General features: G+C 55.4%; 2 protein-coding genes across 2 annotated transcripts; both read left to right on the top strand.

The window, feature by feature from the left end:
• On the top strand, nt 1–26,878 carry LGMN (legumain). The gene is made up of 14 exons (XM_045822478.1): nt 1–155; nt 9,436–9,602; nt 15,696–15,793; nt 16,761–16,842; nt 18,170–18,255; nt 19,342–19,417; nt 19,861–19,923; nt 20,677–20,743; nt 21,601–21,719; nt 21,807–21,896; nt 22,861–23,061; nt 24,952–25,122; nt 26,063–26,130; nt 26,382–26,878. Exons 2-14 carry the CDS (start codon nt 9,450–9,452, stop codon nt 26,422–26,424), a joined length of 1,317 nt encoding a protein of 438 aa, XP_045678434.1. The 5' UTR covers nt 1–155; nt 9,436–9,449; the 3' UTR covers nt 26,425–26,878.
• LOC123808119 (G-patch domain and KOW motifs-containing protein-like) lies at nt 1,473–3,639 on the top strand. The gene has a single exon (XM_045822477.1). The coding sequence runs from the start codon at nt 1,784–1,786 to the stop codon at nt 3,251–3,253; it is 1,470 nt and encodes a 489-aa protein (XP_045678433.1). The 5' UTR covers nt 1,473–1,783; the 3' UTR covers nt 3,254–3,639.
• Nucleotides 26,879–26,940: the final 62 nt, after the last annotated feature.

Below are 26,940 nucleotides of genomic sequence, written 5' to 3'. Positions count from 1 at the left end.
GCGCAGTCGGCTCTCAAAAGGGAGACGTAGGGCGCAACACCGCAATCACTGCAGGGCGGCCGCCAGGAGGTGGTAGGTCGGAGGCTGCGCGTCGCGAGCGGTTCCCACGGTCTTGCCCCGGCTGTCGCCGTCACCTTCGTGATCACCCGCCGCAGGTAACGTCCGGGCCGAGGCCGCGCGTGTGCTGCGGAGGCTCATGGCCTCACAATAGGGATTTTTAGTTCCACTGGCCCTGTCTGAGTAATCGTTTCTCACCTTGCGAAAGAGAATTTAGGGAAACGACGAATTCCTTAGGGAAAACGCGTGACCTCCGCAGCCCGCCATCCGGTGGGCGTGGTGGTGATGGTGGTGGTGGGCTCTCGGTTGCACACGCTCCGGCCGGAGGCCTAGGCCCCACCTCCGGGAGTGGGGCGGGACAGGCGCGAGCGGAGGGGGCATTTGCTGAGGTCCCCCAGCCCGGGAAGGCCCGGCAGGGTCTGGGGCTTGGTTTCGACCTTTACAAACCAGGGACAGTTCACGCTGTGGGTACTTTCAGTGCGGAGGGTTGCACCCTTTTCCAGCCAGTTCTCCGTAGGAGCCTCCGGGGAAGGGCTGTTAAGGACAACACCAAAAATACCCAAAGCTGTATAGAAACATTGCTTCTGAGAAGTCAGGGAAGCCCTCGTTCTGAGGTCTGAGCTGGTGGGAATTACAAGGTGATACCCATCAACCACAGAAGTGAAAGTTAGCTGGGTTTGGTGCCCTGCCCCTAACTGTCTGAGTTGAGGTTATGCCTACATAGGTTATTCCATGGCAAGAATTGTAGGATCTTGGGGCTGAGAGAACAAAGCTTGTGTCAGGTGTTTCGTTTCATAGATGAAAATAAAGGCCCGGGGTTTGAGACACTTGCCTTGTGGTGTGTAATGAGTGGAGTAGCTCAACTTTTAGCAAACATTTACAGAGCTGTAGTAAACTTCTTGAACTGGGATTATCTTGCAAAGGGCAGAGGCAGTCTACAGTGAACCAGCCCAGTGTTACATGGGCAGCATTAATCCTATGGGAAGCGATAGACCTTTGCTGAGAAGGGAATGCTTGAATGGAGTTCGAGGGATGGGCAGGAGCCAATGAGATGGAGGAGAAGAATGTTTCACTTGGAAAACAGCATGGCGAAGGCATGGAAAGAGCATCAATTTGGGGGGGTGGAGTCTTGGAGCCTGGAGTGAGGGATTTCATGTGGGCGGTGAATTTCATGAACCGTGAGAATAGAGAGGTACATCTTGTCGGGCCTCCTGTGCTACTGGAAGAGATTTGGATTTTGTCCTGAAAGCTGGATTCAGTAACTGTGTATCTTAGATACTCTGTAGTGGAGACAAGCATTGGACAGGGAGCTGTCACACTAGGGAGCTCATAGGTACTGATTCCCAGGAGTACTGCTGAGGGTTTTGAGAGAGTTACAGTGGGAAGTGACAGGAGAGGAGGAATGGTGAACCGGTGCGAGGGTGGAACACACCACACCCAGTCCTGTTCGATGAAAATATATTGAAGAGAACTCTGTCCCTTCAATTTTCAAACCCATGACTATTGAGGAAAGGCCCAGCATTTCTTTTTTTAACTGCAGAAGTTGCTTTGTAGCTCATAATTGAATCTCAGTTCATGGTGGGGAAATGGTCACATGTATCAAAGATGTTGAAATCAGAATGATTAAACAGATAAGACTCTTGTAACCCGGGAAATGCAAATTAGACCCATAACTAGATTACTTTATGTCCCATCAGATTAGAAATAAAGTTTGAAGAAGGGCAAGATGGCGGACACCAAAGAGGGTGTTTTGCAGCTGGTGGGACCCTCCACTTCCCCAGTTTCGTTTGGTTTTATTCGCACAGCTGCCCAAAGACAGCTGGTAGACCGGGGAGACAGCCTGGGTGCAGCTCCAGAAGAGAAGGATTTCTTAAAGACTGTGGAAGGGAGGAAGTTGCAGAGTGTTAATCCCTCAGAAGCCCCCAAGGATCTCATCATCCCTCTGAACCAGAGTGGCCTCCAAAGGCAGCCACTAGCCCAGGCCCCTGGCCCATCCACAGCTACTGAGGCCGAGGTGGGCGGGCTGCTGTCCCAGGCTGTGAAGGAGGTCATTGAAGAATCCAAGAAGTCTTTGGAGGGGGAAGAGAATGCGGGTGTCAACCCCACGCTTGCTATCCCCATGATCCAGAAGAGATGCGCCCCCAGTGAGGAAGGGGCAGACAGTGAACCCCGGGCTGAGACAGCACCCAAAGAGGCTGATTACGAGGCAGTCCCAGTGGAGGCCTACGGCCTGGCCATGTTGCGGGGCATGGGCTGGAAACCTGGCCAGGGCATCGGCCGCACCTTCAGTCAAGTGGTGAAGCCCCGCATCGACTCACTGAGGCCTAAAGGGTTAGGGCTGGGCGCCAACCTGACTGAGATCCAGGCCCTGGTCCCCGCCCACCCCTGCCGCCTGCTGGGGCCAGGTGAGCAGCAAGAGGAGGCTAGGGAAGACCAGCCTCGAGGACTGGTGCCTGGAGGGGCTGTGGTGGTTCTTTCTGGCCCTCACCGAGGCCTCTACGGGAAGGTGGAAGGTCTCGATCCTGACAATGTTCGGGCCGTGGTTCGTTTGGTCGTGGGGAGCCGCTTGGTGACTGTTAGTGAGTACAGCCTGCGGCCTGTCTCCCAGCAGGAATTTAACAAAAACTCCTTGGGTCTCGGCCAAGCGAGCAAAACTTCTCCAGGGCGACAGAACAGAACAGCCTCATCAGGGAAAGCCTTCCAGGATCAGGACCTCCCGGCAAGGCAGGGAGTGCTAGCGCGAGCGGGAGAGAGGAAGAGGAAACGCCTTCCAGACGGACAGCGCGAGCCTGCATCCCAGAGCGAGAGAGCAGCAGCCTCTGGGAGCCAGCACTGGCTGCACAGGGACCTGCGTGTGCGGTTCGTGGACAAACTGCGCAGGGGCGGCCAGTATTACAACACCAAGATGACCATTGAAGACGTCCTCAGTCCAGATACTTGTGTATGCCGGACAGACGATGGCCAGGTCCTGGAAGGTGTCAGGGAAGACATGCTGGAGACACTCGTCCCCAGGGTCCAGGGCAGCCGCGTGATGGTGGTGCTGGGGCCACAGGCTGGAAGGGTGGGCCGTCTGCTGGGCGGGGACAGAGAGCGGAGCCGGGCTGTGGTTCACCTGCAGAGAGAGAATCGGCTGCTGGAGCTTCACTATGACGCCGTCTGCGAATACCTGGGCCCCCGTGACCCAGAGGAAGACTGACCCGTGGACACAGTGTGAAAAGCCCCCCTCGTGAGCGTGGGGAGGCTGTTGTTCTGTGCTGTATTTGCCGTGCAGCCCTGGGACAGGGACAGGGCACAGAATGCCCTGCCAACAGGTAGTGTAGGAATAAAAACCATTTCAAATTAAAAAAAAAAAGGTAAATTTGATACTCTCAAGAGGCGATAGGTATTTGAGGAAAGGCTTCACTTCTAGTGGAAGTGTACCTTAGAACACTAGCTACCGGGAGAATGGGTACAGAAGGGGTATTTCTTTTTTTTTTTTTTTAGACTTATTTATTTATCTATTTATAGAGAGATAGGAAGGGAGGGAGAAAGAGGGAGAGAAACATCAATGATCAATGTGTGGTTGCCCCTTGCACGTCCGCTACTGAGGACCTGGCCTGCAACCCAGGCATGTGCCCTGACTGGGAATCGAACTGGCAACCCTTAGATTCACAGGTCAGCACTCAATCCACTGAGCCACACCAGCCAGGGCAGAATGGGTATTTCTTAAGATACCCACTGGTCCCACTTCTAGAAAGTATCTTAGTCAGTCATTTGTATACAAGGAGAGGAGTATTAGTATGTTCATTGCAACGTAGTTTATAAGGGTAAAAAGATTGAAACAGCCTAAATGGCCATTAATAGGGGACTGTATAGAAATAGGGGCCATTAATAGGGGACTGTATAGAAATTGGATATGTTTTTTAGATATATAATAAATTATTGGAAAGAAATGCTAACTTACCAACGTGGTTACCTAGTGGTATAGGGAGAATGGGAGAGGAAATGGGGAAAAATTTCATCTGTAATGTTTTGTTTTATAGGCAAAGAGACAATCGATTTAAAAAATATTAATAGCTGATGGCCTGAGTGATAAATAACAGGTGTTTTGTGTTAGATTTTGTACATCCTGTATTTCGGTATCTACCCTTCAATTTCTTGAAACATAAATTGGAATAAAGTTTAACTTAACTAACACCTAGCTATAAAAGTCATTTGGAGAGAAGACTGCAAGCTATATTGATACCACATTTCAAAAATAGTCATTTGGGTAAAAGAAATTCAAGTGCAAATAAGTAGAGAAAATAAAGATACGGAAAAACCATTAACCACTGACCAAGTTTACTTTGCTAGATTTCTAAATTCTTCTCACCATTAGTAGATTTGAAAATGAATTTTTGACTGTCTGTTTTGAAATATGATTGTTGGTTATACTTTTTGTAATGTTAAAAGGTTTTTAAAAAGAAAAGGTAAAGTTGACATCTGATGAAACCCATTGCTATGAAAAGTGGTGTATTTATAAGTCGGGGATTTCGGGTGGACCTCTTTGGGAGCGGGGGTGTCATTCTGCCTACCACGTGATGAACTCTATTGTTTGAAGAAGCGCAAGTGTGGAGACACTAAAGGATGTCATAAAAAAAAGGTAAAATCATCACCGTACGGATATAAAAATGAACTGGTGTTCAAGATTATATTTAACTCATTAGTGAAGAAACTTAGTGAGGTGTTACAACCAGTTCTAAGGAGATTCCAAAGTACAGACATATCTGAATGTTTTTAGACGGGAACTATTTTCATTATTGTTACCCACAGCTTTACAGAGTTGTAAAAAATTCCTGTATAATTTTTAGATATCAGATACCCTAGAAGTATATGCTCAAATTTGGAATCTAATTTGCCATCAAATCAGAAATGTTTCCTACAGGACAAAATTGATTATTCCTGAACAAAATACATTCCTTTAAAAAAAAAAGATTTTATTTATTTATTTTTAGAGAGAGGGGAGGGAAAGAGAAAGAGAGGGAGAGAATCATCAGTGTATGGTTGCCTCTTGTAAGCCCCCTACTGGGGCCTGGCCCGCAACCCAGGCATGTGTCCTAACTGGGAATCGAACCTATCACTCTTTGGTTTGCAGGCCTGTACTCAATGCACTGAACCACACCAGCCAGGGCTAACACCACTTTTTAAACAGGGAATCAAAGGCTTTGAGAACTGAATAGTCTCTCAATATTATTTGCTCTTACCATCTCAGTTCACGGATGGACAGTGTGGCCCAGAGGGGCTGTCCCGTCCTCCCCGACTTAGCAGCCGTGAGTCCTGCGCGAAGGAGAAACTGCACTGGATGCTTGTTACAAACAGCGAGAGGGGTTTTTACTGTATTTCAGCTGTTTATTAGGGGAGAGAGACTCTGGCGTAGAACTGGCCTTAACTCTGACCACAGCGAGGATGGCTGGGACGTGTGGGCAGCGTGAGAGCTCAGCGGCTGGAAAGTTACTGAGAGGAAGTTGCTTGGATGTCAGAGGTGGGAGATTCTCAGAGGATTTTCGCTGAAACTGAGCTCAGCAGGCCAAAGCTTACCTCGGGAGGAGGACTCAGAGGAGCTCGGCTCGAGCTGGGTCAAGGAGGAGGTCCTCACCATGTGCTGATTCAGCCAGGCACCCCCTGCGTGATGATTTCATCATGAACTCACTCCCGGAGAGCAGAGAGCAGGATCAAAGGCATCTTTTCAGACGTCGTTGCCTAGCGTGGCTTTGATGCTTCGCTGTTTCCAACCCAGAGCCAGTAGCAAATCAGGTCTGGCAGTGAGAGGTCACAGCCACAGCGGTTAAGGTGTGGGCTTTGGTGTCAGACCTGGGTTTGGCTGCCGGAGAGATGATCATGTGACCGTGGCCTTACTTCTGACATTGTTGGTGACAGCTTACCTCCAGTGGATCCAAACCTCCCAAATGGAGTGAGCCCCACTGCTGGCACACTTTTTGAAATCACACAGAATCCTCCAGTTGAGTCAGTGACCTAGTGTAGCCTGGTAACCTGAGGGGGGTCACAGGACCAAGTGGGCACAGCAGAAGACTCGTCATCGGACGCTGGTGAAACTCTTTCGTAAAGGCCTGTCCTTTGACCGTGACTTCGGATCAGCCCACGAGTGCCTCAGCCTAGTAGGGTGGCGAAGAGGAGTGTGGGTGTCCTCCCACTGGAGGAAGCGCAGGGGCTCGCTCCCTGATCGGGCCCCACATGTGGGGTGTAGCGTCCCCATCTGTGGTTGCAGGGCCCCCAGACATTCAAATAAACAACTCTTTTATGAGCAGCGAGAGGAGGCAGTGGGAGCAGGCAGTCTCGGGTGGGAGTCAGGTCTGTGTCACTCACCAGCCGTGCCAGGTTCCAGGACGTGTCTCCACCGCCGAGCCTCAGCTTCCTCAGGTGCATGAAGGGGGTTGTGAGGCTGGCCCCCCGAGGCGGTGAGGCGTGACCTGGGGGCACACAGCCACAGGTGTCCACTCCCACCCTGCGCCTGGGAGACGTGCTCCTCTTCCTGTGTGAGAGTGTCAGCTGTCATTTTCTCCCCGCAAACATTTGGCAGACTGAACAGGTAGCCCTAACGGTGCTCCTGGCACACGGAGGTCTGCCTTACTCTTTTGAAAGGCTTCACAGTCCCCGCTTATGAGCGTGTACCTCCATGACATCACCATTAGTGTTGCTTCCTGGGTTTTGCCGTTGCAGAGGGGTGGGCTCCTTCACCTCCTCCAACCCTCCCCTTCTGAAAAGGGCGCCTCGTGCTCCTGCCGGACTCCCTCTCCTGCCTTGCATTTGTCCCCGGCTCTCCCCACCACCTGGCAAGCTGAGTCTTCCCCTGGCCCGTCTCTTCCCACTGGACCGTCAGCTCCGTGAAGGTTTTGTCCGCCTGGCCCCCTCTCCGGGGCTGGGAGCTCCTGGGGGGTGCGCTGGCCCTGTCCCCTGGACGAGTGGGTGGGCGGACTGCAGAACAGCAGCCAGAGAGCTGGGTTTGCAGGGATCATTGCTTTTCCTTCATGGACTTTTCACTTTGCTGAAACAAGAATAATAGGCATGCTCAAGATTATTTGTGCCTTAGCCAAGAATGTTGCTGATCAGGTGGAAATGGCCGTCTGAGGTCAGCTGCTTTGACTCGGGCTCATGGCTGAGGTGATGGGATGATTATTAACGGTGCTTTCACGTCTCCTGCCCACCCCAGGCCCCTGGGTGTCTTCCAAAATAGTATCAGTGCGTGTATTTTTCAGGTGGCACCTCCAGTCAGTGTCCGACTGGGGGGGCTTTTAACTTGCCGCTATGTTCAAGGAACGACACTCTGTTTATAAGAAAAACAAAGCGATAGAAGAGAACCATCACCACATGTTAACTATACAAACATCACTCTATAAGGCCCTTCTCTCACAGAGGAGCAGCTTGCTAGTATTTTAGAAGAAGAATGACAGATACACTTGAACTTCTAAAATTAACCCGGCGGTGCTTTTTCAGCAGCTGCCGCGCTGTTTGCTCATTGAGGCGGTTTAGCTGCCGGCGTTCACGCCACTGTTCTCAGCCAGGCCAGCCCCTGGATTCCGGGATTTCATTCACTCCTTTTGTCCCCGAACATGAAGGGAAGGAGCGTGCCTGCAGAGGAATGAAGCTCTTCAGGCCCAAGTCACAGGAGCCAAACGCAGAAGGGCCAGGTGTGCACACCAGGGGCCTGTTTAATGATTGCCCAGGACGGGTGGGCGAGACGCGCAGCCGGCGCACCTGCCACGTGGGCGGAGGAGGCACTCGCTGGCGGCCCGGGGTGGCCGGGAGACAGCTGGCTTCGGTGCCATGCTGCCGAGTCCAGGGATTCCCCTATTGTCTCTGGCTGCTGGTGTGATACAGTGGGGGCGCTGGGTTGCTGTGCCCCGGGCTGGCGCGACCCGCAAAGCTGGGACTGTCGACTGTCCAGCCTTCCAGAGAAAACATTTGCCGGCACCTACCCCAGGGAAGGCTTCCCAGGGGGGCCTAGGTGCGGCCAGCCGTGAAGGGTGAGCTCAGAATCGAAGAGCCGCTGGGTGGGCCACCCCAGCAGTCACCGTCGCCCCTCCTGGTGGGGCCCCTGAGGAGCTCTGGGGACAGGGGTGCTGTTGCTCCCCGGCTCCCTCTCCCCGACCTCGCAGACTCTTTGCCCCGAGTCCCTGCAGCTCAGAGGGGGTTTTCCCTCTTATCTCAGAACGACAGGCCTGGCCTTCGCCTCACAGGGAGGCTGTGTGTGTCACAGAGCCATCTTCAGGACACAGGGCAGGGTCTGATTGGAGTAATGAATGGTGGCCGGGACTCAGCCTTTTCAAAATAGCACGTCACGTTTTGACACCAGAGTATAAAATTGGGCGTGAACTTCACTGGGGAGAGTCTTGAGATGCAGAACCATGGAGCAGAAAGGATGCTCCCAGAATTCAGACGGCGTGCCTGGCGTCTGGCCAGAGCTGAGTCTCGGGGGTTTGGGCAAGTTCCTGTAAAACCAGGGTTGGAGGGTTTGCCCTGCCATCTGTACAGGATACGTGTGAGCGGGTTAAATGTTACACAAGGACAGTGAGTTGGGCTGCCCGTGTCTGACTCTTGCTCACCCAGTTCGCTTGCTCACTGACTAATAAACGGTCATTCAGTGTTTGTATTGAACATAGACTGAGTGTTGACACACCTTATTATATAAGTAGTACGCATTAACTGTAGTAAAGAGAAAGACAAATATGAAAAAGAAAGTCATTCTTAATTCCACCTACTACCCAGTAATAACCACTGTTACATTTTTATGTCTGCCTCCCACATTCTTCTGTGCATACATTGCATGCATGTTCTTTTCTTGCAAACAGTTCATAGTACGTGGTAGGCCTTTTTAAAAAATTGATTTCAGAGCAAGGAAGTGGGGGGAGAAACATCAGTGTGTTGTTCCGCTTATGTATGCATTCATTGGTTATCCTTGTATGTGCCCTGACCAGGGGTTGAACCCGCAACCTTGGCGTATCAGGGCGATGCTCTCACCAACTGCGCTGCTTGGCCAGACAGATACTTTTCTAATGCACTGGATTTGACGGATGAATTTTATCTGCTGCATACCAAGTTGTGACAAACCTTTCAAGGCTGCTCAGGGAGTTTTCTGGGTATTCTTTGGTATGCACTCACAACTATAACTTGTGCTGAACTTGTTGGCAGGTACGGGCAGTCCGTCCCCTTCTCCACCTGGGGGAACGGGGCCGCAGAGCTAAAACTAAAATTCCGCTGTCACCCTTTTTATCCGCAGCACATTCTGCCTGACGGCTGCATGGTCTTAGCATTTGGCCCGCTTTCTCTGGTACTGTCTTAGGGTCCAACAATATTCTGCTCTTCCCATCCCTTTGTTGCTTGACGCTGCTTTTTCCTTCCCAGGTGTCTGCGGTTGAATGCCAGGGCCCAGGATGATTTGGGCGATAGCCGTGTTGCTCAGCCTGGCGCTGGGGGCCGGTGCTGCTCCCCAGGACGACCCCGAGGACGGAGGCAAGCACTGGGTGGTCATCGTCGCAGGTTCGAATGGCTGGTTTAATTACAGGCACCAGGTGAGGTGACTCATCTCTTTTTTATGGCACCGGCGTTCTGTAAACAATCCTGGACCTTATTAATAGAACCGACCTTTTAAAGAGCCATTTACACTGCTTTTAGGCTGGCGAAGGTGTGTTGGCGAGGCCGTGGAGAAGTGGGAACCCTCATGTTGCTGGGGGTTACAGAAGGGTACCTTTATTTTGGCAAGCAGTTTGGCAGTTCCTCAAAATGGCCCCCACCGAGTCACATCAATCTAACCCGAGGTTTTCAGCCTCGGGCTGTGCATGTGGGACCAGGTCATGCTTTGGGGGGCTGCCCCGCACATTGTAGGATGTTTAGCAGCATCCTCGACCTCTGCCCACTGGACAGCAGGAGCGACGCCTACTTCCTACCCCACTGTTACAGCCGGAAGGATCTCCGGCTTTTATCAGGCATCCCCAGCTGAGACCCACTGGTCCACACCTTCCTCCTACAGATAAGGAAACGGAGAGAGGAAGTGGCTTGCCCGGAGCCACACAGAGGTTGAGGTGCAGCGGGACTGAAGCCCAGGGCTCTGGTCAGAGCCTCCCGAAGCCGCCGTGCTGTCCATGCCTCCGCCCCGCTGCTGTCCCTTCACAGCCCCCTCCCCAGCTGCCCCGGCGTCTGCACCAAGTCAGCCCGGAACAAAGCAGGGGAGAACCCACGTCTGCAAACACAGTAAAAGTGCAGCCTCCTGGGGGGGAATGGGAAATGGTGCAGCCACGTTGGGGCACAGACTGGCAGTTCCTCAGAAGGTTAAACACAGGGTTAGCATGGCACCCAGCGATTCCACTGCCAGGCACACACCCAAGAGAAGCGAACACGCGTTCTCACGAAAACCGGTGCTCGAACGATCGTCGTGACAGCCAAGAAGTGGGAACAATCCAAGTGTCCGTCATCTGATGGGCGGGCACACAAGCCATGGTACATCCACGCGCAGGGATACTATTTGGTCGTTAAAAAAAGGAAGTAGCGATACCTCAACATGGATGAACCTTCAAAATATTATGCTGAATAAAAGGAGCCCGTTGCAAAAGGCCGCGCGTGCTGTGGGATGCCAGTTATCTGAGATGTCCAGATGAGGGGAGTCTGTAGAGACAGAATGTTGGGGGGTAGTTGCCATGCTCTGGGTGGAGGGAAGCCGGACCATCTTCTAGGAGCCTGTACCCGGTGAACCCATTTAATCCCTGTAGTGGGTTATAGGCGATAGTTCAGGTCCTCATTCCCTCTTTAGAGCGAACGAGGGGGCTGAGGCACAGAAAGGGTCAGCCCTTCGCCCAGTGCGGGTCGGCTGGCAGGTGGTCGAGCCTGGATTCGAACCCAGGCCCACGAGCTCGGGAGCATCACTGTCCAGTAGGCAGCCACGTGTGTCGTGGTCAATTTTCTAGTAGCTACATTTTTAAAAGTAAAAAAAAAAAAAGTGAAATTTATCTTATTTAATCCAACATATCCACCTGTTACCATTTCACTTGCAGTCGGTACGGAAAGTTGGTCACAAGATACCACACGTTTTTTCCTGCGCACCGAGTCACTGAAACCCGGTGCGTGCTGACGTGCACGGCGCACCCTGTGCGGACCGGCCGCCGTGCGTCGTGGCCAGTGGCCGCTATGCCGGCCCGCGCAGGCCTGGAGCCCGAGGCCGGGAGGCCGGCCAGGGAGCGTCTCCCGTGGGTCTCCCTCCCAGGGTGTCGGTTTGCCTCTCCGTTAGGTAGGGGTGGTCTAGACGAACTCCCACGAGCCCTAAAGTGGATGATGATTGAGCGAGTTATTTCTTGAGTGGTTTTTATCTGTGAGCTGAATAGGAATCTTGGCTCTATTAAAAACTTGTTGCCACAGCAAAATGACCCCTTTTCCTTTTCATACTTCACAAGAGGCCTGACCCACTTCCCGGGGAGCAACCTGAGTCCGGCCTGCTCGGCTCTCAGCCCCCCCCCCGCCCCCGGCCGCGGAGAGAAAGACTCGATGTGGGTCACTGGGCACTGGGAGTCCACAGGCTGACTCAGCAGCCGCCCTGGTTTTCCTACGGCCGGCTTTAAACAATACTGGTCAGACGCCATGACATGCAGTATCCAATTACCCTTTGCTCCCACAAAATCCCCTTTTTTCCCCTTAAGTGTCGCAGGTGTCCTGGGTACGATAAAGTCGAGATAGGATGAGGGGAAGCAAGGCGAAAGAAGTGGCTGCAGGCGGACATCCTGCCCGCGGTTGCGAGGACGCGAGGACCCGAGAGAGGAAACCCCGGTGCTGAGTCATCGCTGGCGCGGGGGGGGGGGGGGGGGCCACGTTCCTGCTGGCCTGGCTGTGTGCTCGGCCAGCTGCTGACATGTGCTTTCTTGACTTTGGAGGCTAATCATTAAAAGCATGTGGAAGGACTTTCCCTGTAGGACCCATACAGACTTTTAAGCTGACATTTTGATAGAGGTTTACATTCCCCTTGGATTAACACAGCACTCATCACCGCAAATTTCTTCGGGGGAGGGGAGATTAGTACACCAGGCACAGTGGAATCAGCGCTTCTCCGTTGCCTTTCGAGGGTTCTTCAAACCGGGTTTGGGCTGGACTGGATGGGGTTTCTCGGTGTCCCAGTTTTGGCTGGGCTTCGAGCACGACAGGGAGCGGCTTGGTCTGAAGCGGTGCCGGAGGGACGTCCCGAGTGGGGGGGCAGGGCCTGGGGACGGCGATTCTTGCGACGGTGGGGGGGGGCCAGACTCTGGGGAGCGGGGAGAGGGAGTCCTGAAGTGCAGGCACACGTGGTGACAGCTGTCCAGCCTGTCCTCGACAGGCTTGTGAGGGGAAGAAGAAGTAGGTCCCCGGGGGAGGAGTGGGGCTGGCTCGGGGTTTCTTTCCAGGCAGAGAGGCTTGTGCACAGGAGGAAGAATAGCTAAGGCCCGGGTGGGGCGGTGGGGGTGGGTGTGGAAGCAGGTTGCAGGTGAAGTTCATTGCCACTAGAAGGATTTTGAGGCTCTCAGGAGCAGGGAGGGGAGGTAGCTGTGAGCCAGGTGCTAACCAGGAGAAGGGGGTGGGGGAGGGGTTCATTGGGGGATAGTGGGGCCAGAACGAGAAGGAGGGCAGAGGAGCCTGAGAATGCTGAGCCCACGCGTGCGGGTCCGGAGTTGGCGGCTGTGGGGGAGAGGAAGGGGCCCGCTGCCTCCAACAGGAAGGCTGTGAGGGCACGTGTGTCCGGGGGCCCAGGGGAGGCAGAGAGGGAGGGAGAGGTCTTGAACGTGCAGGTACGGGAGGAGGAAGGAAGAGATGGGATGATGGAGGGTCAGGTGGCTGCGCCACCACGTACGTCTTCGAAGGCCATCGTTCACTCTACGTATTTTAAAGCTGGGTGCCATTCCCACTTCTTAACAACAGCCTCACTGAGACACAGTGCTGCCATCATCCATTCCACCCATGATAAGTGTGTGGTTGAGTGATTTCTAGTAAATTCATACAGTGATGCAGGCATCTAGGACACCCCCATCATTCTGGAAAGTTCCCTCGCGCCCATGTGCAGTCAGTCCCTGTTTCTTCCCAGCCCCATGGAACCACGGATCTGCTCCCTGTGTATCGTTTTGCTTTCTCTGGAAATGTCACATAAATGGAACCAGACGATATGTCATCTTTCGTGTCTGGCTTCTTTCACTTAGCACAGTGATTTTCAACCTTTTTCAACTCACGGCACACATAAACTGATTGCTAAAATTCTGCAGCACACCTAAAAATTTATTTTTTGCCTATATGACAAAAATAGGTATAATTTTGACTCATTCACACCAAACTGCTATTGTTGTGTTGGCTGTTGTTATTTTTTAATTTCACAATCTCAGGGAAAAGAGGTCAGTGCCCCTGACCAAATAGTCAGGTATTGCATGCTTTAAAAATTCCTGTAGCGCAACGACTGAAAATGATGGACTTGGCATGTGTTTTTGAGGTTAATCCGTGTGGTTGCAAAGTATCACTTCTGTATTTCAAAAAAGAACCTGGCACTTTTGAAGAGGTGCCCAGTGGGGAGAGATCAGGTTGGAGGGCGGAACAGGGCTAAGTTGGGGGAAGCGGCCAGTGGTGGGGTGGGGGGGGTCCGTGCACTGGCCAGACACAGCGCAGGGTCACGAAAGACTGTGGGCCCTGGGCTTGCAGAGACCTCAGGCGTCATTCCTGCTCCTCCCTGACCTGGCAGCCCTGCACAGCCTGGCCCCGGCCTCACCTTGCCGGTGCTCAGAGCGTACACCGTTGGGTGAGCGGACTGTGAGAACCCCTTCTCGGCACCTTCCTGGCTGGAAAGTGGACCCCCCAGCCCTTCACAGTGCCTGAGACCAGAGCACTCTGTTTTGGCCTTTGGCCTTTGCTCCAAGCAGGTTGACCTTATTAGCTGGTGGCCGGCCAGAGCGGGAGGGAGTTGGGAGCAGGCAGCCTGCAGCAGGAGATCGCGGGATGCACTGGCAAGCCCGTCAGAGCTGACCTCCGTGCTGAGCCAGGCAGTCTCAGCTCAGCAGTCCGGAGGGCGCAGTCTTGCTCAACACCCACCTCTCCAGTGTTGCCTCACATGGCCTTTCTGTTTCTAAGAAGGAAAAATCATTTAGGTCAGAAGTGTTCCAGGGAAGTGAGTCAAGTAGTCTTCAACAGCATTTCCGAATTATTTTACTCGGGTGAACCATACTTTTATTTCTTTTGAGTGCCAGTAAAGACTCCGCCCTCCGCCCCGAGTCGGAGCTGTTTCCAGCAGGGTTCGGTCCCTGCCGGGATCTCACTTTGGGTGTGCCGCTGACGTGCGTGGTTGGGCCGAGCTCTGCTGCGGTCTGAAGCCCACTGGGGCCCCTTGGGCGGGGCTCCCGGGCAGATCCGTGTCAGACGCTGCCTGTAACTGACCTTGGCCTGCCTGTCTGGAGCCGTCACACAACCAGCCGGCCGTGCCTGCCTCCGCGGGCCTGGCCATGCGTGGCTGGGTTGTCCAGTGACCTCTGTGCAAACCTTTACCTTCCTGCCCGGGTGATTACCTTGTTGAGGTGCAAGAGTTCTTTGCATATGCTGGGTGCAAGCCCTATTAGAGAGCGTTTTGCAAATATTTTCTCGTACTCTCTTGTCATTTCATTTTCTTAACAGTGTCTTTGAACTGCTAAAAGTTTACACTTTGATGACATTCAGTGTATCATGTTTTTCTTTTGTAGACTGTGCTTCTGGTGTCAGACCTGTGACATCTCCGCAGTTGTAGCTCCAGGGCCTGGACTTTGTTATCTCCCAGAAGTTTTTTCTGGCCCTTTCGTTTAAGTCTGTGATCCATTCTGAGTTAGCTTCTGTGTGAAATGAGGGCCCGAGTTTATGCTTTGCCTGTGGATGTCCAAGTTGTCCCAGCACCATTTATGGAAAGCCTGCATTTTTTCCCCAGAGTAGTTTTGGAATCAGAAAGTGAAAGTCCTCCAACTTTGTTCTTCTCTTTCAAAATTTGTCCAGTCGACATCTTTTGCAATTTTATATAAATTTTAGGATCATCCTGTCAGTTTCTGTAAAACCCTGCTGATCATTTAAAAAATTTTAATGGTATCAAGTCTCTGGTCTGTGACCGTGAGATGTCTCTCCGTCCAGCCAGATCTTCCTTAATCCCCTTCAGCGGAATTTTGTCATTTTATCATTCAGTGTGGGCGTCTTGCATTTCTTCTATTGGACTTCTTCCTAAGCTTTTGGTTTTGATTTTTAATGACCCTGCTCTCTGACAGGAGTAACCAGTACTAGGGGGATTTGCACTGAGGTGGGTTGGTGGGTGTGCCTGCTCCCTCCTGCTGTCCTCACAGGCCTCGGTCAAATCTGACGTAACACTGATTTTCTCTCAAAGGCCCTTGCCACCTGTGGATGCGGTGGTTGGGGCAGGGGTGGTGTGAAGTCCACATGTATATTAACTGCGTAAAGAATAAGAGCTTGGGGGGGGATTTTTAAAAAGTTAGTGCAAAAATATAAATGTGTATGTCTTGAAATAATATAAAGACCTGACCGATGGGCAGTGACTCCCAGCCTGCCTTCCATGAGAAAGAGCCTGTCGCTCATTAGAACTCCAGAACCGGCCTCCTCCCGGGCCACCCCTGTCTAACACCCTCCGGGATCGTTTCTCCCAGGCGGACGCGTGCCACGCCTACCAGATCGTGCACCGCAATGGCATTCCCGACGAGCAGATCATTGTGATGATGTACGACGACATCGCCAACGCGGAAGAGTAAGTGCAGGTGCCTTCCCAGGCGGCAAAGAACTCCGGGGCGTCTGTTTTAAATGCATAGGGACTCACGGGATCCTTAGAGGAGTGGCCTGACATTAGAACGGAGACAGACTCACCAGTGAGATCTCACAGGGCTGCTCCCTGTGGAGCTGCGGGCGGGCGGAACTCGGGCACCAGGCAGGTGGCAGGGCCACGGGCCACGGGCCGAAGCGGGTGTGGGGCTGGGGCTTCGGAAGCGCTGAGAGCGCAGTGGGAAGCTGCCTCTCAGCCCGGGGAGCTCGTCGTCGGGTTCTGCAGTGCGTGCTTCTCCGCGCTTCCGAGCGGGCGGGCATCGTGGAGGGGGCCTCTCCGCAGCCCAACGTGGGAGGCTCGTTTGTAGGTTGGATCCCACCCCCTTCATATTACCTGTTCGCTTTTATTGTTCGCTGAGTTTAATTTTGCAAATAGTTTCTCACGCCTGCCCACCTGATTCCCAGAGGAGATCGGGAACGGCAGGTATGGGTGGGAAACCTCACCAGCCTGGGTCTCCCCAGCCCCTTGGCAAACCCCCTCCCCCCCCCCCCCCCCGCTGGGCGGAGGCTGCCGCCCTTTGCCAAAGTCACGACACAGCTCACAATCCATTCTGAGCTTTAACGTCTAAACTCTTACACTGAAGTCTTGTCTCCCACCCTGTCTTTTGCTACAAGTGCTTTTGCTCTGAGATCTCTTGGTGAGATCTGGCCCCTGAGATGCCGTGTGGCTTCCGGCGGGAGGCTGGCACCCTTGGGTGGCTGTCCCTGCCCTGGGTGCTAGAGCTCGGCCTTCGCTGCTCCTGCCAAGCGCTGGACTGGCGGGATGGCCGGGACCCCCAGGCCGCTAAGACCCATCACACTTGGAGATGTACCGCGAGGGCAGCAGCGTCCTCGACGAACACAGCGGTTACCGTGTTCGTGTCCGACGGGGCCTCAGCTGTGTCCTTCGTTTTCAGCAACCCCACGCCGGGAGTGGTGATCAACAGGCCCAACGGCTCGGACGTGTACGCGGGCGTCCTGAAGGACTACACCGGGGAGGTGAGGCAGCGGCGGGCTCTGCTCTTCTCTGTGGCGCTTTCCGTGCTTGGGGCGTTTCTAGCACCAGAACCTCACTGGGCTGACCTCCGGTCAGGGTTGCACGTTTGCTTTAAGATTTGCGCTTGAGGAGTAGTTTTGGAGAGTTTTGATGGAAAGCAGAGAGGGGGAGAAAAGAAGGTTAGAAGTAAGCTGTGGTCGACCAGCCTTCAGTTTCCAGTCTTCCGACACGTTCAGCCTGATAATACCTTCCCTTTGACCACACTGGCATCGCGGTTTACCTGACTCCAGGTCCTCTGTGCTCTTCCGACAATCCGTTTTCTCAGCTCCAGCCCCCTGCAAAGCATCTTCAGATTTTGCTGAGATAGGTTTTCGTTAATTACTGTTGTCTTATATCACTTCCAAACTATTACATCTTTCCCAGCGGCTGAGGCTGGCTGAGGCTGTATAAACTGACACATTGTTACAAATACTACGATGGCTCCAGATGGCTCCAGCCTCACAGTTTCACAGTCTCTTTTTCTTAACATCAGACGGATATTTTAGGAACGAATATCCCTGGTGATGAACGTTCCTCTGAATTTTAGCAGTTCTTCTAGTTCCACTTTTCTCCTTTAAACTCAAGCACAGTTAAAGCGAACACATCATACATGTAATATAGATGATCCCATCTTCATGGAATTATCTCTGTGGAGTTATACAGAGTGGGGCAAAAGTAGGTTTACACTTGGCTTGTACGGCCTGCTTCTGCCTCACCCTGTGTAAGGCAATGTCTGGAATCTGAGTGGTGCGATTTTGGTGACTTCCTTTTTCTTTTGTGCTTTTCCGTATTGCTATTTTTTTTAATGAGCGGGGTATTGCTATTTTTTTTTTTTTTTAATGAGTGGGGATTAGTTTAGGAAATCTCCTTTAAGGACACGGGATGTTCTCTGAGTCAGCGGTTTAGGCAGCCAGCTGGATGCGAGGGGCGGGCCCAGCATTAACGTTCCTGCTGCCTCTTCGCTGTCCCCCCGAGGGGGACGCTGTTCGTCCGCCACCGTCCCGGCTGACCAGCATCTTCGGGTTCCCCCACATGACTTCACGGTGGCCCAGGAGGGATGGCGGGCTTGCTGAGTGCCATCAGCCGCGGACCGAGTGCCGTTTGAGAAGAGGTGGGGGACACGCCCCCGAAACATCGATCTTGACTGGGGCCCATCTTGGTTCCAGAGTGTTTGCTCTCCAGCCCCGGGCCTCAGAGCCCTGTGCAGCCGGTGGCCCGGGCCTGCCGCAGGCTCAGCAAATGCTCTGACCGGGAACGGCCCGTCTGATTGCGATTCCCAATCGTTTGCAGGATGTCACACCGGAAAACTTCCTTGCTGTGCTGAGAGGTGATGCAGAAGCAGTGAAGGGCAAAGGGTCTGGGAAGGTCTTGAAGAGGTAATGTCCGCTTGCTCCGTGGGGTTCACACTTCTCTGCATGACCTGGCAGCCAGGACAGAGTTGCTCTGGGCTCCCAGCCTGTTCACCCGGGAGAAGCGGCAGAGAGGGGCCTTTGTCCTGACCGAGGACAGGCTGCACAGGGTGGGTGGCTTCCTTTGGCAGCCCGTCCCTGTGCCACATTAGCCCTGTGATCCAGGATTCCTCCTCGTCCTCAGTGAAACGTCCCCCACCCCTCACGCCTGCTGCATTCTGTTGCCCGTGGGTTCTAGTGCTGGCACACTGCACGTCCTACCGGTGGCGAAGCCCCGAGGCTGGTCAGGTTGCAGGGCCAGGCCTGCGCCCCGATCACGGGTCTGCGCGTGGGGAGGAGCACACTGCACGTGCAGGGGACGACTGACCCAGTGCTCGCCCCGCCGGCTGGGGGTCAGAGAGGGCTTCCTGCTTGGCACCTCTTCTGTAGCACTTCCTGTGACGTCAGGGTCTCTAGTGGCATGGCTTCAGGGAGTCTCAGGTGCCTGACCAGTGGGGCTGTGGCTCTTACACTAGAGGGGACACCTGGGCACAGGTAGGCTTGTGTGACGGGCTGATGCGTGTGTGGGATAGACTATTCTGGTCCTGAGTGAGTTTCTGCGTCGCTGCAGCCTCGAAGCAGCGCCTTCGGAGTGGGAGCCCCGGTGGGGGTGGGCAGGTGGGTGTCCCAGATGGCGCCGGCCTAGGGGCCCGGAGGCCCGCCTGGAGCTGCAGGACATGTTTGGGAGTGTGTCCTGGCCCCCTTACTCATTTGGGGGAGATCTGATTGGGAGCGTGGCTGCCTGGGATGAGGCCCAGTTGCCAAAGGACGCTGCTTTCCAGACCACACCTGGTCTGTCCGCCGAGCTCCCCAGCGTGGGAGTGCTCCGTGCCGGCCGTGGCTCAGAGCCCACGGCGCTGGGGTGTGCCTCGCGGCTCAGAGCGACTTCATCCCTGGTTGGGGGACTGGACTCCCCAGACGTCCTGGTTGCTTGGCCAGGGCGACTTCTCAGAGACACAGAAGCAGGAGTGGGAAACGGCCGCCCTGACTCTCGTGTGTCTGCTCTCTCGGCAGCGGCCCCCGGGACCACGTGTTTGTTTACTTCACGGACCACGGGGCCACGGGACTGCTGGCCTTTCCCAACGACGACGTGAGTGTTCCGTAGCGTTTCACGGGCAACAGCTAAAATGGAGGACAAAGCTGGGGTGCGGCGTCACCCTGCGAGGTGGGCGTCTCACGCCCTGGCAGCAGCTCGGAATGTCTCCAGAGGCCCCCCCTGGCCGGTTGCCCCCCGTTTCTGTCCCTGTCCCAGCACCAGGGGCCGTGGCAGGACTTGGGAGCGTGGCACGAGGCCCAGTAATGTAGGCCACTGTCCCCGAATGCTCTGGGCGGAGGAAGGGGCGAGGAGGCACGTTCGCCTGCCCGTCATAAATCCACGAGTGAGGCCCTCGGGGCGGCGTTCCGGGAGGATGCCGCGCTGCACGCCGCGCGTGTCTCCGGGGGCGGGAGCGTCGCTGGGACTCCGTTGTGGGTTTTCCAGCAAATGGTTTCTCTCGCGGTCCTCATCTGGATCTCGGGGTTCTCACCTTTCAGCTTCACGTGAAGGACCTGAACCAGACCATCCAGTACATGCACAAGCACAAGAAGTACCAAAGGGTAACGCACGTGTGGGGTGCCCGTGGGGGGCGGAGTGTGAGGGGGGCAGCGGGAGCAGAGCCCACGGCTCCGCGGCTGCTGTGTTTCCTGGAGAGGGTGCCTTTCGCTCAGTCTGGTTTCCCAGGGTGGACCTTTTCTGATTCTAGGGCCTTAGCTAGTGGATCGGAATCACCGGGGGTTTTGTTGCAATGAAGAGCGTGGGTCCCCGCCTCCCAAGTTTGACTCAGAGATCTGGGGCGGGGCCTGAGAACTCGCCTTTCCAAGGTGGCACTGACGCCACTGGTGTAGGGACCCTACTTTGAGGACCCCTGTTCGTAGGGCTGTCACCCGTTCGGGGCAGACAGAGAGGAAAATGTCACCACCTTATTTTCACTTGGGCTCTCGCTCGCTGTGTGGCTCCCCTTACGGAGACGGAGTAGCTCTGGCACGGACGCGACGGAGACTCGGAAAGCGGGCCTGCCGCGCCGTCTCCCTGTGCTGGCCGGTGAGACGGCCCCCACAGCATCTCGGTGGCCCCGTGCGCTCTGCACTGTTTCAGCTAACAGATCGTTTGTAGCAATGAGTGAATTCCAGCCCCAGTCTGTGTGACAACAGCCTCTGTCGCCTCTGGCGGCAGCCCCTCACAGCGGAGATGTCTCCCAAAGCAACAGCGAGGGCCTCTGAGAGTGGGTGGGGCGAGTGGGCGGGGCCGAAGTGACGTGGGGAGGGGTCTGCTGGCCGAGGTGTGAGGGCGCCCGTCCCGTTCCCCTGCAGATGGTGTTCTACATCGAGGCCTGTGAGTCCGGGTCCATGATGAAGCACCTGCCCACCGACATCAACGGTAGGTGCGGGGAGCCCCGGCCTCCGGGCCTGGCTGGGTGGGTGCGGTGCTCGCGGGTGCGGTTGGTCTCGGATTCTGCCGGCGTGGAGAACCAAACACTCGGCATGAGCAGGCACCCAGGGCAGCCTGGCACACAGAAGCGGGGTGGGCAGCTCTGGGCTTCCTCTGTGCCCCGAGGACCAGTGGCCAGAGCAGAAGGAATCTGCATGGAAGTTTCCATCTGCGGTGCTCACCCAGCTTCTAGTAAAGCCCCTTAGGCCCAAAATCACAGTCTTTGGACCGGCCTGTCCTTTGCGACGGGGTACTTGCTGGCTTTGATCTCGGACATGTAATTTACCCTTTTCCACCCTCAGATGTTCCCACCTGTAACATGGGTATAAAGGTAGTACCTATTTGTTTGTTCATCGTTTTAGGCTATAACATTTGTCGAGCACAGTTCCGAGCCCATGGTAGATAGGGAGTAAGTGGTTGCTATTGCACAGGTTCAGCCCATCTGTTTCTTCAATAAGTGTTAACTTTCTCCAGAAACTAGATTAGGAATATATTCTTCAAGTCGCCAGAGCTGTCAAAACCTTGCAGCGTTGCTCTAGAACAGCGTCGGGTCCTAACGAGCATGCGTGCCTGCTCGCTGCTGCACAGAGTGTCTGTCCACTGGCTTCTCTCCCTTCCACGTGTCCTTTTAGTCGCAGCTCCGTGACTGAAGGAACGGTGCTGGGGACCTCCATGTCTCCCCACTCCCTGCGTAGACTCTGGGGGCCACTCCATTTGCAGCGGGAAGGAGGCCAAGGCTCAAGCTGCAAGTGGCACCCGCAGCACAGAACACCACGTGGCTAACGGGTGTCTCTGGTTCCTCATAGTGTATGCGACCACTGCTGCCAACCCCGACGAGTCCTCCTACGCCTGTTACTACGACGAGGCGAGGTCCACCTACCTGGGCGACTGGTACAGCGTCAACTGGATGGAGGACTCGGACGTGGTGAGCCCTTCAGGGGGCCGGCTGTTCAGCTGAGGTTTGCATTCCGGCTCTGACGGCTGGAGGACTTCACTGTTCACACTTTTGCAGGAGGACTTGACCAAAGAGACTCTCCACAAGCAATACCAGCTCGTGAAATCCCACACCAACACCAGCCACGTCATGCAGTACGGAAACAAGGTGAGGGGGGGGGCCTCACCTCTGGCTCGGTGCCCTGTCCTGGTGAAGAGCAGCAGGGGCTGGGTGTGAGCTGGCCAGCCAGCGACGGCTCTGCCACTCACTGCCTGGGGACCCTGTCTGCGTTTTGGAGTCAGACCTTGCTAAGTTCAAACTCGCAGTCATCAGACTTTGGGCAAGCTGCATAACCTCTGAGTCTCCATTTCCTCCTCGGTCAGAGCCCCCATGCACAAGGTAATCAGGGGCATGAAAGATGGTTGTGCATCAAAAGCACTAAACATAGGCCGGATGCACAGCGAAAAGCCGCCCCGACTTCCATGCCATGACCCCCTGGAGCCCCACGCCTGGATCGTCTGGGCCCTGCCTCCCTCTGCAGCAGCAGGGTGCTGCCTTTACCCTTTGACTGTAAATTGGAGACTTTTCTCATTCTAACTCGGTCCAGAAGGGACCTGTGTAGTTAAATAGGCATGTTCATCAGGGCTGTCTGGGCAAGGCCGCGGCAGGTGGCTGGAGGCTTAGGCCTTAGGTGGCCCGGCTGTGGCTGTAGCTCTGTGCATCCCGATGGATCCAGACCCCAGCTGTCACCTGGACAGATGCTTTGCACCTTCCTGCTGCTGGGCACTAGGGACAGGAGGTGAGCGTGGAGGGTGAGCACAGCCCAGGGTCCCCACTGGCTGACATGACTCTGGCCCATCCCCTGCGTGACGTGGAGGAGAGAGTGCCTTTCCCAGACGAAAGAACAGCAGGTCTCCTGCAGTGGGTGCCGGGCAGAGCTGCAGCCCGTCGCTGGTGGACCTCAGGTGCTTGGACGCGCTGCCCCGCCCACTGCTGCCGCACGTCCTTTCAGACTGCGCTGTGGCCTGAGACCACGCGGAGCCAACCGTGGGCCCCAGGCCCCGGGCACGGTTGGCACGTCTGCTCTTCCCGCCCCAGCGGGCTTCTTCCTCTCCGTCTCCCCCACCCCCAGTCGATCTCGACCATGAAGCTGATGCAGTTCCAGGGGATGAAACACGCCGCCAGCTCTCCTATCTTGCTGCCTCCAGTCCAGCGCCTCGACCTCACTCCCAGCCCCGAGGTGCCCCTCATGATCATGAAGAGGAAGCTGATGGCCACCAACGACCTGCAGGAGTCCAGGCGTCTCGTCGAGGCAATCCACAGGCACCTGGAGGTCAGTCCCGGGACAGGGGCCGCTCCGGCCTTGCGCTCCAGCCTTGCTCGGTCCGTGCCACCGGAACGAGACCCAGGGCTGCTCGGGCGGGGGGCTAGACCTCTGGGGTCGCACCTCCTCCTGCCACCAAGTGTGTGGGAAAGGACGCTGGCCTTGGTTTCCGTGTGAGCAGGAGCCCAGAGGCAGAAGAGAGCTTGTCTTTGTTCTTCATCAGCGAGCTGGCCTTGGCCTCTGTGCTGGCCCGGAGCAGGGGGTTCGTTCCCAGTGTCCTCCTGAGCGGCCACAGCGTGTGGGCATTTTTTGGTTTTGTTTTCCTTTATACCCAGTTGCTTTGAGGACATTTTTATCTTGCTGCTTGGTGTGTTGTTAGGTAGTCCTGTGTTTTTTTATTTTTATTTTTTTTTAAGTCCAATCTACAAAACATTTCTACGGCCTAAGGAAACCCTAGTCAGAGCCTTTAATTCTTTTTAGCACGTTTGGGTTGGCATTCATGATTACTGGGTTTGTTTTCTGTCGCACCTCGGTTTGCTTGGGACTGGCAGGGTTACTTGTCATATCACAGGGCTGCGGCCAGAACCCCCGGACATGCACCCTCTGGGGCACTGGGCACAAGGCGGCTGCCCCTCCCTGCAGAGCTGGCTCTGCGTGACCTCCCTCCCCGGTCAGCATGGCCCAGGGGCTGACGTGCTGGAGCGTGGCCGTAATCTTCCTGGGGAAGATAAAAATGGGTTTTAAATTCATATACAGGGGCGGGGCAAAAGTAGGTTCACAGTCGTGAGTATGCAAGATAGTGTTTATATTCTTACGTTATCACTTATTAATGGTCGTGGCACTTAGCGCAGGAGCCGCTGTAACCCGCTTTTCCACACCCTGCAGCCAGGGTCCCGGCAGCTGGTCCCTCCAGCCGCGGCGGCTCATTTCCCAGGACAGACGTTGTGTCGGTGCCACGGTGTGAGCTGGCGGTTCTTCCACTTTTCTGGTCTTAGTTTATTCGTCCTGAAGAGCAGATGTTTATGCGGGTCACATCAGTATTTCCTGTATTAGAGATAAACACCGAGATTTGAAAAACACTAACTCATTTAGAGAGGACAGTAATAAGCCCATTTTGTGTTTGTGTATTTTGTATGAAAAATAACCATTTCCTGAAAAACAGTTTTGGCGAGAAGAGTGGAAGTACTTTACATTTTTGCAAATGTCTCTTCTGCCCAGTGTAGTGGAACCAGCTGGGCCCTTGTACTTGCCGCTGCCCTCACTCTGCTGGGCTCTTCCGGCTGCAGTACGGGAGGAAAACCCAGCCTCGCGCAGTTATGTCACTGGAAAAGGCGGGATCTCACGGAGCCCCGCGGGGTCTGGGTTCCCCCGCGGGTCTGGCCTTATGCGTGGAGAGCCGCTGGTCCGGCACACGGTGGGCGCACGGCCTTTGTGGCTTTCCGGCCTGGGGGAGGCGTGGCCAGAGGCCTTGGTTGTGGATTCTGGCTCGTGAGGCGGCAGCGTCCTCCGAATGATGCTGGTTTTCTTCACTGGGTGGAACACAGGGTCCGCATTGGTGTCCCTCTGTGTGACCGTTTGATGGTTTCCGGAACGGGCAAAGGTGCAACAATCGATTTGGGGTGTGATGTCTATGTCTCCCCCTTTACTCAGAGTGGGCCATGCATGCCTGCTCTCCAGGTATTTGGGTGTCGACCTTTCCGTCCTGCCAGGAGACCCCTAGGGGACACAGCACAGCGAAAGGTTTCCGGCCGTCGCGGGCACCCGCGTCATGCCTTCTGCCGTCGGCGGAGCGGGTGTGCAGGCAGCTGGTCCAGCGCGCCGGGTGGGGCTGGGGCTGAGCGAAGAGAAGAGAGGCTTCGTTAGGTGGGACGCGTCCTGACAAGGCGTGCTCCTCCCCAGAGCAGGAACGTCATCGAGAAGTCGGTGCGGAAGATCGTGTACCTGGTCACGGGGTCCGATGACGAGGTGGAGAGGCTCCTGTCCCAGAGAGCCGAGCTCACGGCGCACGACTGCTACAAGGCCGCGGTGACGCACTTCCGCATGCACTGCTTCAACTGGCACTCCTCCACGGTGAGCCCCACCTGCCCGGCCGCACCCGGGCTCCCGTGGGCCGCCAGCCTCCCCTTCCTCTTCAACCCAGAAGCTCAGTTAATACTGTCCCCTGGACGTCCATCGGGCCCATTAGCTTGTGGAAGGCGCCACCCAGGCTAAGGGGGCAACAGGCTCGCTCAGAGAGGAAGGATGCTGTCCCAGCTCGCTGACCATAAATCCGGGCCCTAGACACTATTCCTCGTCCCCGTGGATGGGAGCTGACAGTCACAGCCGCCACAGCCCTCGTTCCCTCCACACTGCTGCTGGCCCCGCCCCACCCCTGCTCCCCAGCCCCACGGGTTTTTCTCCCTCTCTGGTCTGGCCTGACTCCACCCGAGGTTTACTGCTGAAGTCAGGCCCTGGCCTGTGCAGATAGGGGAGGCACCGACTGCGTGCAGACTGCAGGGTGTCAGGGCTGGAAGGTCCCTGCACAGCCCCCTCCCTGGTCAGTGCCGCGCGATGCCTCTAGGGGAGCCGTCAGCCAGCCGTGATCTGCAGGTCCCAGCATCCCCAGCTATTTGGTCTCAACCTGCTATGATCAGTTTGACGTTCACTTACCACCCATCCCCCTCATCAGTGTGCCCTCCCCGAGTGAGGTTTCCAGCAGCAAAGCCAGACAGCCAGGTCAGGGGCCAGAGGGGAGCGGAGCCACGAGGGTTCTCAACCAGGACCCCCAGTCTGGGTCCGACTCTCAGCGGCCTGCCAGCCGGGGCGCACAGGGCGCTTTAGGGGCAGATGGTTCATAAATCCGACCGGATTATCAGAAGGTGGGGAGGGACTCCGTGACCCCAAAGGTCAAGAAGGACTGTTCAAGGCACCTCACGCCTGTGACCACAGAAGTGGGCCGCGCCCAAGTTAAGAGGCCATCATGTGGTGAGACGATGCCGTTGATTGTGTCTTGTGGTCTGTGTCCCTCCAGTACGAGTACGCTCTGCGACACCTGTATGTGCTGGCCAACCTCTGCGAGGTGCCTCATCCTGTCGACAGGTCAGTCAGCGCGGGCGGGGTCAGGGTCAGGGTCAGGGTCGGGGCCGCCCTGCAAGCATCAGGGGGCAGCAGCTCTCCGTGTCTGCCAGCGGGCCGCCTCTCCCTGTGGGCGGATGAGGGGGAGGTACATTCCCAGAGCTGATCGTGACGGGGGTCTGTCATAAGTGACAGCCGCCTGTCCCACGTGAGGTGACACCTGTCTCCGTTTCTTCGGGGGTGTGTGGCTCACAACCGCTTCCTGTTCCTTACAGAATAAAGTTGGCCATGGACCAGGTGTGCCTGGGCTACTACTGAGCTGCCGCCTTCCTGCCGCTCTTCCACCTGTGAGCACCGTCCCTGAGCGCGTGTGCCACCGGGAGTGGGTGGAGTGCGAGGGGGCCGGCTGCACTCCGGGCGCTCCCTGCCTCCCGGTCTTCGGGTCTCTGGGTCTCCTGGTCCCCCGCGCAGCGCGCCGGAAAGCTGCGGACTCGCTGGGCACAGCCCCGTGCTAGGAGAGACCTCTCTGCTTCTGGGGAAGCTGTTCTGCTTGTTTTCAGGAACAGGGAGTTCCCCTGGGCCTCTCCGGCCAGTGAAAGAACCCCCCTCCACCCCGTGCGGAGGAATTTGAAGCTGGCGCCTCTTTAAGTCTTCAAAGTGATTTCGTTGAAGGGCGATGGGAGCCCCAAATGGAAATCTGTTGTTAGAAAATAATACGTTTTGATTGCTTTTATGTTCTATTCCTCAGTAATGAGCACGTCTTGAAAAATAACGATTGTGACTGAACCGGTGTCTTAATTTCGGGCGTTGACTAGGCAGTGTCTGCCCCTGGCC

Source organism: Phyllostomus hastatus, unplaced genomic scaffold (genome assembly GCF_019186645.2).
Source record: "Phyllostomus hastatus isolate PE091 unplaced genomic scaffold, TTU_PhHast_1.1 phas_scaffold_501, whole genome shotgun sequence".
Lineage (NCBI taxonomy): Eukaryota > Metazoa > Chordata > Mammalia > Chiroptera > Phyllostomidae > Phyllostomus > Phyllostomus hastatus.
This window is presented reverse-complemented; position numbering and strand designations above follow the sequence as displayed.